This window comes from Oryx dammah, unplaced genomic scaffold (assembly GCF_014754425.2).
Source record: "Oryx dammah isolate SB20612 unplaced genomic scaffold, SCBI_Odam_1.1 HiC_scaffold_2, whole genome shotgun sequence".
Lineage (NCBI taxonomy): Eukaryota > Metazoa > Chordata > Mammalia > Artiodactyla > Bovidae > Oryx > Oryx dammah.
The window spans coordinates 97,483,399-97,497,625 of NW_024070186.1; the positions used below are offsets into that span (position 1 = coordinate 97,483,399).

The window sequence follows — 14,227 nt, forward strand, 5'->3', positions numbered from 1 at the left end:
AGGCTCCTCAACTGTAGGTACAAGTAACTGGAGGGAAATGGTAACAATAGCAGGAAATGGGAAGACTAGAGAAGGCACTTATTTTGAGGGAAAAGCAATGAATTCTGCTTGAAACTTTCTGAGTTAGAAGTGCCTGTGAAGTGTATGATGGAGATGTGAGCTTCTCAAAGTTAGAGGCCCCATCTTATTCATCTTTTCCAGGTGCCTAGTAGAGTCTGTGTAAACAGTGAATGAATGAACAAACAAGCAAATGAATCAATGAACCAATAACCAGGAGTTATTGAGAACATGTGTCTGGAGCTCTGTAGACAAGTGAAAACTAAAGACAGCCATGTGGGTGTTCTCTATGGAGAAGTGATTGTTGAGGCCATGGAGGGTGGGTGTGTAGGCAAAGCTTGTGAAGAGTATGTCTGCATTTGGGGAAAGAGAAGAGGCCAAGGAAGGAAGCAGAAGAGAGAACTGAGAGCAGGAGCGAAGTCAGGATGGTGCCATATCCTGATGAGAAGGGAGGAGAGCTTCCAGAATAAAGTGGTCATCAGGCCCAAGTGACCAAAGGGCCAAGGCCTGGGAAAAGTACCTCTGGGTATGAGTCTCTGAGACAGATGGGAGTCCATTCTGTAACCCCTGAGGCTGCACTCCTCAGGGTTAGAGGATGGAGCAGGAAACAGCCTGCAGTGAAGGGTGGCAAGAAGGCCAGAGGTCAGAAACACGTTCGGGTCCGTGGGCATCTGTAAGACAAGCAGGAATCTTGGACGACAAAGAGGGAGAGACTGAGGGGAAATGAGCATTGGAGGAGTCAGCTGTAGCCAGGTGGAGGGGCACCGCCCTGCGCCCCCCGCCCCCGCTTCCCCTCCCCAGGGGTCCCTAACCTCCAGAATCTGATGCCTGATGATCTGAGGTGGAGCTGATGTAATAATAATAGAAATAAAGGAGTGTTAGAAAGTGTTAGTTGCTCAGTCGTGTCCAACTCTGTGCGACGCCATGGACTGTAGCCCGTCAGGCTCCTCCATTCATGGGATTCTCCAGGCAAGAATACTGGTATGGGTTGCCATTTCCCTCTCCAGGTGGTCTTCCGGACATAGGGATTGAACACAGGTCTCCTGCATTGCTGTCAGGCTCTTTACCGTCTGAGCCACCAGAGAAGCTCAGAAATAAAAATAAATAGAAATAAGTGAGCAATGAATGTAATGCATTTGAATCATCCTGAAACCATCCCCCATGGGAAAATTGTCTTTCACGAAACTGGTCCCTGGTGCCAAAAGGTTGGGGACCACTGCTCTACCCTCATGCTCAGCTCCAACTTAAGACCAACGTCAGCTCCAGTGTCAGCTTCATCATCTCCATCTGTACTGGCGGGTACTATTGACGTTCTCGGACCAGAGAGACAGTCGGGTAGAAATGCTGAAAATGGGGTCTGGACAACACGGTCTCAGTCTCCCTCCCCTGACTTGCCAGGTCTCTGGTGCAAAATGCGGAACCAGACTCTCAACCAAGTCCGAGGGTTCTGGCTCTCTCAGAACTAGTGATCTCCATCGCCTCCTCCTTTGACAGCCTTATTTTTGTTTGTCTCTTGTCTGATCCAGATGCAGCCACTCTGTGTTCCCTGCCCCAATGAACAGCTGCACTAGGCCCAAGCCTTGGAGTGATTTACCTGAAGAGTGACACCATTTATTTGAAAACTACTGTGAGTACATTATGCCTCCAATGAAAGGCTTCTCAGTTCACTTTGTTTAATTTAAAAAAAAAAAAAAAGCACTCACAATTGTAACAGCAGATGAAATTTTAGATGGCTTCATCTCTTGGATGCAGTGAGGTAACCAGACTCAGTCCTGAGGTGCCCACACTGGTTCTCAGCTTCCAGCCTGCAGTGCAAGCCCTGGGCAGCATCGTGCCTGCTTCCCAGGTGGCTGGGCTGAGCCTCATGCCCTTTGCAGGGACCGGTGCTATTCTGCTGGGTCATCTGTGCCTTGGCCTGAAGCCGTGGCAGCTCCAGCCCTCTCTGCCTCTCATCGCCCTTCTGTGCAGCGCTGTTGCATCTTGCTGCAGCTTGTCATTTCACGCTGCCCTGGTCACATTTGTGAGCCAGCTTTCTGTGCTCATGTCCACCTGTGATGTAGCTGCCTGTCTGTGCCCCCATGCTGTGGTCTCCTTGCTACCCAAGGGGCCAACACCCACCCTTGTGTCTGTGGGCTCCTTCAGCCACATCTCTAAACCACTGTGCCCAGGTCAGCTCTGCCCTCTGGATGCAAGGCTCAGGGTACTCAATTGAGTTCCCTTCAAGTCAGACATTTACATAGGAGAAGTACAACCCTTGCAAGTCAAGTTGAAGAAGTAAGTTGGGGTAGGAGCTGGACACCAATAGGAAATACTGATGAAAGAGTGACATCAAGTTTTGATTAATCATTGCTAGAAGTAACAGATAAATATATGCCTTCTTTCACTAGAAAAGCCAGAACTTTAAATTATTTAGAGGCAATGCATGCAAAATAATTATACATTTTAAAACAAAAACTCATGCTGGTTGTTGTACTTGCTCGTTTTCCTGTATGGTGTGAGGCAGGTAATGGGATGGTGTTTTACAGACATCTCTGTTACTGGAAAATGCTAAACCTAGGAAACTAACATTTCTCCCAGGCTTCAGGTAGGATTTTCACATTCATATTCTCTATGTCTTTAGCTACTCTGGGCACAAATCAGACCCAAAGAGGAGGAAGTCAGGGTTTGGATTGCTTTGTTTTGCATCGCTTTCTACCTTTAACACCGTCAGTCACGTGGATTGTAATTGGTGGTGGTGGATGTGTAGATGAGAATCAGGCCTGCCTGGCCAGAATGGAGACCGGAACTATCAGACTGATCCACAAGACTAATGGGCTGGAGAGACTGGGGACTAAAGACATGACAAAAGGTCAAAAATAGAGTGTCCTCATTCTGTACCCATGTGAGCAACTTACTTGTGTAAACACTGTCACCCTTAAGTTCAAGCGGAAGAGTGCCTTAGAAGTCCCCACATCCGGACAGCTTTCCGAGTTTGTTTCCATCACAGAGCACGGTACCACAAACACAAGGACACAGCTGGTTTCAAAGTCTCAGCCTGGTTTGTCCTCTGGGAGGGAAAAGATTCTGGAGAATCCAGAATCAGGACAGAAATTGGGACCTAAGATTTCCTAAAAATTTCTAGGAAGCCCACAAGGGAGCCTCTGTGCCGAACACCAGTGCCTGTATTCATGATTTGCGGGACCTTGAGGATGGAGACATTGGGTTCTAATTCTTGCAGCCTTTGCTTTTCAGAAGCTCAGCTGCCTCATATGTAAAAGAGAAATAATAATAAAACTTACAGAGGCTTGCATGGTGCAAAACCTTCATTCAGTAAGATGAATATGGTATAAACATCGCTCAGAGGCTCAGTTGTGTCTGACTCTTTGTGACCCCGTGGACTGCAGTCCTCCAGGCTCCTCTGGCCATGGAATTCTCCTGGCAAGAACACGGGCAGCCCGCAGCTGCCGTTTCCTCCTCCAGGGTATCTTCCTGACCCAGGGAACGAACCCACATCTCTTAAGTCTCCTCCATTGGCAGGCAGATTCTTTACAAACTAGCACCACCTGGGAAACCCGGTATGGTATAAAAATGTGTTCTAATTACAAATGAACCCCTTTTTATGTGTTTACAATACCCGGCTGGAGTCTCAAGACTTGAAGGGTGAGTAGAGAGGAGGTAAGTGTTAGATTTTAAAACCTACCTACTCCCATAACACCTGCACAACCAGGCTCAGCAACTTGCCTACTTACCTGGATGGCTGCGATGACTAAAAGATAATATATGTATAGTGTCTGGTGTGGCAGACGTGAGTATATTTACTCAGTCAACTAAAATTTACTGGGTATTTGCCAAGTGCCAGGCACTGTTCTAGGGACCAGAAGTATGGCAGCAAATAAAACAAACCTAAATCCCTGCTCTCACAGAGCTGAGGTTCAGTTTTTTTTTCCTTCATAAATTGCAAATAGACAGAATAGGCACTTGGACACTAAGAGAGAATTGCTTTCATTTTGTTTGCTGTGTCTTTCCTTTTGGAAAGTATAATGGGAGAAAAGGTAAAGGATATGGAGAGGGGAGAAATAGTATGCTAATTCATCCCTCCCTCACCCCTGACACACATGCAAAATTATAGAACATTCCCTGCCCTGATACATGGCCCAGGAGACCGACGTTTCCAGATTACGACACCCAGGCTTCCTTTTTCTCTGGCTACCTTTGAATTTGGCCAAAAGGAGTTACAAGATGCTTGCTCCTTGGAAGAAAAGCTATGACAAACCTAGACAGTGTATTAAAAAGCAGAGACATCACTTTGCCGACCAGGTCTATATAGTCAAAGCTATGGCTTTTCCAGTAGTCATGCACAGATGTGAGAGTTGGGCCATGAAGAAGGCTGAGCACCAAAGAATTGATACTTTCGAACTGTGATGCTAGAGGGAGAAGGCAATGGCACCCACTCCAGTACTCTTGCCTGGGAAATCCCATGGATGGAGGAGCTGGTAGGCTGCAGTCCATGGGGTCCTGAAGAGTCCGACACAACTGAGCAACTTCACTTTCACTTTTCACTTTTGTGCACTGGAGAAGGCAGTGGCAACCCACTCCAGTGTTCTTGCCTGGAGAATCCCAGGGACGGAGGAGCCTGGTGGGCTGCCATCTATGGGGTCGCACAGAGTCGGACACGACTGACATGACTTAGCAGAAGCAGTGGTGCTGGAGAAGACTGTTGAGAGTTCCTTGTACAGCAAGGAGTTCAAACCAGTCAATCCTAAAGAAAATCAACCCTGAATATTCTTTGGAAGGACTAATGCTGAAGCTGAAGCTCCAGTAATTTGGCACCTGATGCAAAGAGCTGACTCGTAGAAAAGACCCTGATGCTGGGAAAGATTGAAGGCAGGAGGAGAAGGGGGCGACAGAGGATGAGATGATTGGATGGCATCACTGACTCAATGGACATGAGCTTGAGCAAACTCCAGGAGATGGTGAAGGACAGGGAAGCCTGGCATGCTGCAGTCCATGGGGTCACAAAGAGTCGGACACAACTGAACAACAACAACAAAAGGAAGCATTAGCAAGAGACAGGAGAGTAGGGTCAGGGTGCTTCTCAGTCAGGCCCTTTCCCAACTCCAGTTCTGACTGGATGTGGGGAGCTTCATACCTTTCCTCACCCCCTGGGTTTAGCAGTTTAAAGCTGAGATTAACAACCTCGCACTGTTGCTAGTCCTTGGTGCATCACTTCCCTTGAGGGTCCTTTAACCTCCTCTGTACCTCAGTAGAGTGTCCTTTCATTAAACTCTCTTCAGTTAAAACCTTTCAGCCATCTGTTTCTTGCCAAGATCCTGACTGATACAGTGAGGGAGAAATATACTGAAAAACACTGTAAATCAACCTTGCCAAGAAGGTTAAAAAAATTGAAAGAATAAAATATTTTAATCATGAAAACATCTTAAATGGATCTGAGAACATTAGACCAAGCAGTGAAAGGATAAACTGTAAGAAAACGTGATAAGCTCAAGTGCCAAAGGTTGGTTTCTATGAATAGACCATAGTGCTCAGGTTTGATGGGCTTCTCTAGGCCAAGTGTAGCTTGCTTGACCCCCAACTTCAAGAGGAGCTAATGGTGTAGTAGCAGCAATGACAAACACATGAACAGAAAGAAGGTGTCAGGAGGGTGATACCATAAAAAAAAAAAAGTGTTGAAGAGGAGACTGCTTATCCTAGCATTCTTTCTGCCTTTGCTACAATTATAGTCCATTTGCCCCTGCCCAAATCTAGATATTTTAAAAGATGACTAAAATAAAAGAATTGCCTCCTTCCAGCTGAAATGAAAACTGCAGAACTGACACTCTGTGAAAGAGCTACCCTCCCAGGGCACTGACCGTGTGCCAGCGCTGTGCCCATCACTCAACAGGAATTATTTAATCTTCGCATCAACTTCCCAGATGGTGCTAGTGGTGAAGAACCCGCCTGCCAGTGCAGGAAACACAAGAGACCCAGGTTCAGTCCCTGGGTTGGGAAGATCCCCTGGGGAAGGAAATGGTAACCCACTCCAGTATTCTTGCTTGGAGATTTGCATGGACAGAGGAGCCTGGCAGGCTGCAGTCCATGGGGTCACAAAAAGTCAGACACGACTGAAGCGACTTAGCATTGCATAGCATAGCAGCCCTAGAATGTTTGTTATTTCCATTTTACAGATGAGGAAACTGAGGCCCAGAGAGGCAGAGGAATCTGCCTCAGGTACACAGCTACTGGATGGTAAAGCTCAGTTCTACCACCAGCCCCCACTGAGGCACCACCTCCCCTGTACCCTCCTCCCCAAATACTGTACTAAGCCTCTTCCATGTATTATTGGGAAGCAGAATAAGGAAACAATCACCACACCAAAAAGATGGGGGACAAGCGGGGCAGGGGTCAAAATTGTCATGATCCAGTGACTCAGTATTTATGAAAAAGGGGTTCTAATTCTTTTCCACCCAACCAGACTGATGAGTGGAAGGCATGTTAATGTGCAGGAGAAGGTGGGAGCCCAGTGAAGAGAGAAAACTGGTGAAGAGAACACTCTCCCTCAGCAGCCCCCGGAGACTGATGATAGCTCACAGAGATAAAATATTTATTTTCCATATGTTGCAGAGAGCATTGCCATCGCTGTATGTGTGCAATATGTGCAAAGAAGTGTGAAATCTATACATCAAATGCCACCAATCTAGTTAATTTCCATGCATTTAACAGGCTTATTACCTACCATCTCCTCAATATGTTTTCATGTATATTTCTTGCCACATACAATATGGTCTAGTAAGGAAAGAGCCAACATCACCCACAACCTTACTCACTGCTATGTTTCAGCCCCAAACTTGTTGTCCTGGCCAGCACAATGAGAGTTAAATACCAGTAGGTCCTGCTGGCCAGCTCAACTGCCCGTCACCTTAAATCGCCTTCCCACTCCTCGAAGCAGCCTTTTTCTCATAACAGAAGTGTTTGCTGTGTGGCGATGAAAATGTTTTTGTTCTCTTTGGATAATTGGGAGATAGTCAGCATGTCAGAACTGACCGTTGAAAGGCAGGTGCCTGTGGCCACACTTTCTTTTTTTCTTTTTTTTTTTGAAAGCAGAGCTCCACCAGTGTGGCGGGAGGAAGTGCACAATGATTGGTCTGTTTCTCTGTGGAAATGTTCAGGGTACACCCAATTTTGCTTTGCATATATTTACGAAACATCTGCCCTTTTCTTGTTCTTAAATCCTTCCCCCTCACCAGCCCCCTTTCCCCTTTCTCCCAATTTCTCTCTTTGTTGTCATTGGCTCGTCTAACTTTTTCATTGGAGCTTTCATTTTCCGGTTGAGGGGCGACTTCATCAGAGTGTATAATTTTAACATTGAGGAGGGAGGGAGAGGGAGTGTGGGAAGTGGGAGGCGAGAGAGAGAGGGAGAGAGAGAGACAGAAAAGAAAGAAGGGAGCTAAGCGGCCAGAGAGCTTGGCAAACCAACCTTTGGCATGGTGACCAGGAGGAAGGTTCTGGTCTGGTGGGGAGTTTGCCTGACACGCTGCCTGGAGTCAGCTGGTGTGCTGCTGCCCTCTAAAGGCTCCAGGGACTAGTACACAGCTTCTGAGGCTTGGTGAGACTTGCCCTCGAATATGCCATGTTCATGTAATTCTTTTACAAGACCAAAGAAGGTATTTTCAGTTAATTACTACAAGACTTCCTTTATCCTCCTCAATAAAATATGAGCTGCAAAACTAGGGTCAAAATAACAGCACCTGTGCATGTCTAAATGTAGATGGTTGCTATGTTTTAGAGTTTCTCAGCTCTGGAAAAAGGAGTCCACTATTAGAGAGAGTGAGATGGAAAACGCATTGTTTCTAAGGTCAGTGAATGTCTCTCTGGTATGTGCAGTTGGGAAATAGCCCAGTGGTCTAAGAACAAGTAAAGGGATTTTAGGCAAATGAAGGAGTGAGCCAAAAGGTTGAGTTTTCAGTATCCTCCATTCGTAGAGATGGTTTCAGTGTCTTTGTGCTATGAATGGTCCCCAGAGGTGATCCTTGAGATGACAGACAGGAGGGTATGATGCAAGATGTAAGGTGGGAGGCAGGATCAAATCTAGAGAAGGAAGCGATGCCATCGATAGAAAGAACAATACAACTTCTGCAAAGTTAAAATTAAAGAGTAATGTTGGTGGGCTGGCCATACACTCACGTTTGAAAGACGGCTTCTTCAATTTCCTGAAAGAAACCAAGGAAATTAGTACATCTGAAACTAGCCTAGACCTTATTTATGAACATCAGGAATAAATTTTTTATGTTAAGTGATGTCTGTCATTAGTGTTTCATCTCGATATTTAAATGACCCATGAGAACCAGCCTAGCTTTAGTGGGCATAACGGTCCTGCTCTTATCAAATGTACTTCATGGATTCCAAGGAAAACAGCCTGTCAAGGTAGATTTCCCTGCTGGATAAAGAGTAGGAAACTTAATTTGGATTCAGACTATAACTATTCTCAAAATATACTTTAATTTTAACTCAATTTCATTCCATCAACAAACCTATATTGAATGACAGCTTTGTCTAAGCTACTCTGCTTCACGGTATACACTAGACAGCAGATCTGGGAGGGGGGCAGAAACCAGGCTTGTTTTATTTCCAAGCCCATGCTGGCACATTGCAGGCACATAGTAAGTGTTTGTGGAATGAATACATGAATAAATGACTAGGTGGAGGGAAGGAAGAAGGAACGAATGGGTGAACACAGGGAATTCAAAAATAACTATGATGTTTTTTACCCTCAAAGAGTTTGCAGTCTCATATACATGGAACTCACCTGGAGTTGTCAGCCTGACACGGCCATTCAGATCAGTGAAGGCAAAGCTGTGGCAGTAGAGACGTCAAGGAGGATGGGAGTCAGAAAGTACACAGCAGCCTAAATAAAAAGTGTTAAGGTGATGGCAGTGCAAACGGAAAGGAAACACAGGTGTGCAAACTCTGATGGATGCACAATTGTCAGGACTTGACAAAATGGCTTTAAGGCCGAGGAAGATGTGTGACCCTGAGGTGTCCAACACGGTAACAAGCCTGGCGACAGACAGCGGTGAGAGAAATAGGGACTGTAGAGGGCTGGTTTTCATGAAGAAAAAGCAGTGGGGCACTTCCTTACACTGAAAACCAGAAACCACTTCCTAGAGGCCCACATAGACACTCAAGATTTGGAGGTTCCCCCCTTAGTCACCATTCAATAGTAAAGGATTGCAGTTTGTGGCTTTTGTATTGGCTTCCTCCATCCTAAAAATATGTCTAAACGCTCTCCCTCTATTTTCATCTTCACCGTGCCATCTCTGCCTCCTGCCCTCTGGAAAAGCAGATTTGATTTCACAACCTGTTGGACCAGAAACACAGCATGCTAATTCATAACACCATATTCTGCGAGGGCAGATTTAACTACCCAGCACAACAAATTTCAATACAAAATATTCTGTGTAACAAGTCCATTGCCATGCGTAGAGAAACAAGGGAAACATGAGAACAGACCCACTTACAACAAATTCTGTGCCACACATAATCTTCTACCAGAAAATATTTTAAAAAATACTTTTTCTGTTCACTATACGATGATGATAGAAAAAGCTTAGAGCCAAGGAAACTGGTGGGGGTGGGTGGGATGGTGTTCAGAGTATGACAAATAATTTGGTTTGACTAGGGCCAAGGGTGCATGCAGCGTAAGCTAAGTATGTATTCATTTTTGTCAGTTGCACGGTCCTAGGGAGAGGAGCTGACTGATGGCTGAGCTCTGCTACTTCCTATTCCTGGTCCCAAATCACAATTACTTTCTACTTCCCTTCACCCTTCTCTTCCCAAACACACAGTCACACTCCTGCACTCCAGGATCATGCACTAAATTATTTTTTTAAAAGGGACTCTTAAGCTTCAGATGAGTAGAGCTGGAATAGATGATCTCTATGTGACATCTTCCTTCCTTACCTGCTGGAGTCTCAGCTCTTCTTTTCACTTTTCATTTGCTGCTCTAACAGTTTTTCATCACTATCCCTCTCATTGGTACAGCCTACAAGTTTAGATTGTGATTTGAAATTATGTGTTGATCTAAAACAAAATCTAATAACAGCAAGAAAGTTGACTGTTCTGTAATGTGTTCCATGAATAGAAACTGAAAGCCAGAAGGAACCTTTAAGGCCTTCTAATCCAAGCCCTTTATTTTACAGATGAGGAAACTGAAGCCCAGAGAGGTGAAGTGAGGTGCCCAAGTGCTACACAGCAAGTTAGAGGCACAGCTAGTACCATAGCTCAAGTCTCCTGACTCCCAGTCCAGTGCTCCTCCCATTACTCCACGGGTCCTGTCTCTAAGCTTCCTGACAAATGCTAGAACGGTAAAGCCTCCACTAGTATTTTTCCAGACCATGTTAAAACTCTTACGGGGGGAAGAAAGGATGCTTTCTTGGATAATGTCAGCCATACGTAGCTCAAGCTGTCTAAAGTTCTGGGACAGGGTCTTTTTATGCAGCCAACAGAGTCCAAATGTGGTGCTGTTTGCTTGGCCCATATGCTTTCATGTGTTCCCAGTTAGGCCATTACTGGAGGGAAAAAAAAAAAAAACAAGAATCAGCTTGTTTTAAAACAAGGGACATACTGGACTCCTTCCCATCCCCCCTCAGAAAAAAAAAAAAATCAAGTTATCTTTAACAGATTCTAAAAATGCCTTTTCCCAAATATGCAGTCAGTTCCTTCAAAGGGCCCTTTGTTTATTTTCAGGAAGAAACCCAAGACAGCTGAAAACCAGAAGGCATCTGAGGAGAATGAGATTACTCAGCCGGGTGGATCCAGCGCCAAGCCGGGCCTTCCCTGCCTGAACTTTGAAGCTGTTTTGTCCCCAGGCCCAGCCCTCATCCACTCGACACAGTCACTGACAAACTCGCACGCTCATCCCGGGTCATCTGACTGTGAGTACGCCACTTGCACCACTGAGGTGATGGTGTCTTCACGGTTCTTGGAGCAGGCTTCTCCCCCCCCGGCTCAGGCTTTTCTGCATCCAGAGCAAGCTGTTTCCATTTGGTCTTCCAAAGGAGCCAAAAGTAACTTGCCACCATTTTGAGTCAGCTAACATCTATATTTTCAAAACTAGAGTGTGTTTTAAAACCAGGTGACCAGCCATTTGGCCTCAAAAGGCGAATTAATTACATGAACCGCATTCTCTTTCATAACATTAACTCAAAAGCAGAAGCCCTGTTGCTATTTTCTAATTATTCTTTTGTCCCCGTGATCTGAACACTGGTACTTCCACCATGACGAAATTCAGCGACCAAATATGGACCTCAAAAGGAAACTTCCATTTTGAAATTACATAACACAAGTCAGCTTTGCATTAGTTATTGTAGCTTGGCTGAATTTCTCTTTCCAGTTTTTAATTTATTTTGAAGTGGTTAAAGGACAGCATAAATTTACAGAAGAAAAGAGAATGGCTTCCAAGAATTCAGAAGCCACCCAGACTTCACGTAGCCAATAAGAACTCAGGTTAAAAATATTTTTTAATTAAAAAAACTGCCTACGGGCTAAATTTGGAAATGGGCAGCTTAATGAGATTGTCGCTATTGAAATCACTCCATTGCTGTTTATTTTCGCTGTCTTCCCACTAATCTGAGAGTCACTTCTTCAAATTCTATTTTAAGAAAGTTGATAAATCACGTTTAGAAGATATTTTCTCTTTCTGAAACATAGCTCAGTTCTTCAGAGAGAGAGCAACACGTGTGTTGACGATGGAAGGGGGTAGGATAACTTGGAGTCCATTGGGAAAGAATATTCCTTTTATTCCAACAGCTATTCAGAACTGGCCTCCACAGTGATGTCAGGCAGAAAGCTGGAGTCTTCTTCTTTGGATCAAGCTAAGACCAAGAAAGTTTTCTTTTCAAAAAAGAACTCCATTTATCCTGTCCACAAAGCAAAAATTATTAATTAGGAAATGAGATTCTAAATCTCCTATTGTTATTTTTCTGACAAAGCAAACATAAAACTTCGCAGAAAGGGCGAGAGGTGAATGAAGCTGGGACATTCCATTCTGTACTTTCTTCATCATAATAGCCTCTAGATAAAGGGACCCCACCTTGTTTTGCTCATGACCGAGCTGAGACCACACTTCAGCTGTCACAAGAAAACGAAACGAGAAATAACAAGAGCCAAGTCTCTGCAACCTGTGTGCATTGTACCAAGCTGCTGATTCCATAGAGAAACTTGGGGGTCAGAAGTGGGGACTGTGTTCGGTGGACCGTCAAAATAGTAACATTCTTGGCCTTCTTGCCTGGCAGTCTCCAGCCTAATAGTAATTACAGGAAGAACTGGAAAATAGCATGGCACGGTGCCTATAGACATGTGCGCACTGTCCCTACCTACCAGGAAGGTAGCCTGTTCCTGTGGAGAAGGGCCTGGAGCTCCTGCATGCAGGCCTCCAACGTCTGGCTATCTGCCACAGCTTATGGGGAGGATTACATAGAACGGCCTTAGCCCAGAAATCCCGTTACAGCCAAATGAATGTTTTGCCGAATAGAAAGAAATAGCACTGGGCTGTTGATTATACTTTACCATAAGCATTCTTTGGCCAGCCCGTGGCATTAACATGAAATATGTACAAGGAGCAGCCCCTTGGTGACCCTGAGGAAGCTAGTGGATCTGAGCTCAGTTAGGTCTGAATGCCATTGGAAGGGGAACAAATAGGGAGGAGAAACCTAATCTCCAGCTGTTCAGAAAGTCATTCTGATTTTGCCATTAAGATGTGTAGGTCTTTTCTGCTTCAACCTGTTGTTTAAATTGATTATACTTTTCGCCAAATATATTTGGATTGTAGTTTGTCCTGATTTGAGCCTACACTTAGAAGAAAATTGTTTTGAGGAAAGATTCACAGAAATCTGTCCATTTGGAGATTGCTTGAGAGAAGACAGGAAAGAGATTTATTTTAAGCTGTTAAAATTTTTGGATGCTCTTCTTGCATTCAAGAGAATTTTTTTTTTTTTTTTACTTTCAAATGTCATTCTTACCATAGATTAATTTAAAAGCCTAATTTCTTTAAGGTAAAATATTCAGTTTCTATTTAGAACTAACAGATTTGGGGCATTTAAAAATAGTGCCCTTGACTTGTTAGTATCTTTAACTTCAGAAACATTCCACCAGTATGTGGTGTTCTAAGTGTTTGCAAGTGCCTGAATTTTTATAGCACCTTTTTATTTGTCATGTGTTTGGCAAAATTATTCTTAGGCATGGCTTAATGACCATTTTCTGTCAGTCATTATAATTCTTCCCAATTTACAGATGAGAAAACTGAGAAAATGGACACCCGTATAGATGAATGCTTGATAATTAGGGGGAGGAGGGAGGGGGATGTTTGTGGATTTGCCGTCACTGTGAGCAGCCTGAATTCTCTGTTCCGAGCCTGGAGATCGTATTCCTGGCTCGAAACAGGTTTCTTGAAAATGTGCAACTATTCATATTGGTAACGGGAACACAATGGATAAGCATCCCCATGAATGCAAAGTCAGTTCTGCGTATGAACTGGTCAGAGTGGGCAACCCATGGTGCTGTTACCTCTAAAAAACACAGCCCATATTTTGGAGCAAAAAAGGACAAGTGTGACCTCTGAAATTCTCAGATGGCTATTTAACCTGCTGAGCCACTTCAAATCCAGCAAAAGATTCCAGTAAAAGTCAAAGCAAGAGGGAATATGGCTGAGAAATGCTTTCCTTGGTGAAGTGATGGGGTTAATATCACTACCGAAACATGTGCTGCTTGCCAGGGCGCCCACTATGATCACCTAGAAATATTCCCCCACCACCCCTAAGAGTGTCACCTCCTCACCACTTCTAACAATCTCCTGGTAAACAAATGCAGATGATGGCAACGGGAGCCATTAAGATGAGCTTCGGAATGCAAAGGGCATCGAACCCCTAGGCGTCTGGCAGAACAGTTCCCCCTGCGTAGGCTGAGGATGGGCGGAGCCAGGCTCTCCATTTAAACACTCCATTTAAACCTAGAAGTGGGGCTAAACCAAGGCAGGCGAGCAGTCGGAGCTCTTCCCAGGAAAACCTTTCTCGACAACTGTCAAGCCTAGCACGTCTCAGTCATGTACATGTGACAGACACTTCCATTGTGTCTTCCTCCAGATGGAGGAGCGATTTCCCCCACCCCCTTTAGCCACCTCCCTACTTTGGAAGGACGT

At 44.8% G+C, this 14,227-nt stretch overlaps 1 protein-coding gene across 31 annotated transcripts in view; it reads left to right on the forward strand.

The window, feature by feature from the left end:
• ZBTB20 (zinc finger and BTB domain containing 20) overlaps window positions 1-14,227 on the forward strand; it is an 838,376-nt gene that overhangs the window by 781,922 nt on the left and 42,227 nt on the right. For 20 of the 31 annotated variants that reach the window (XM_040224195.1, XM_040224181.1, XM_040224152.1 and 17 more), the window contains 2 exons: window positions 1,584-1,684; window positions 10,233-10,967. In XM_040224195.1, coding sequence (XP_040080129.1) covers window positions 10,739-10,967 — 229 coding nt within the window. In that variant the 5' untranslated portion in view covers window positions 1,584-1,684; window positions 10,233-10,738. The remainder of the gene's footprint in view (window positions 1-1,583; window positions 1,685-10,232; window positions 10,968-14,227) is intronic. The other 11 variants (XM_040224331.1, XM_040224318.1, XM_040224324.1 and 8 more) reach the window with 2 other exon arrangements.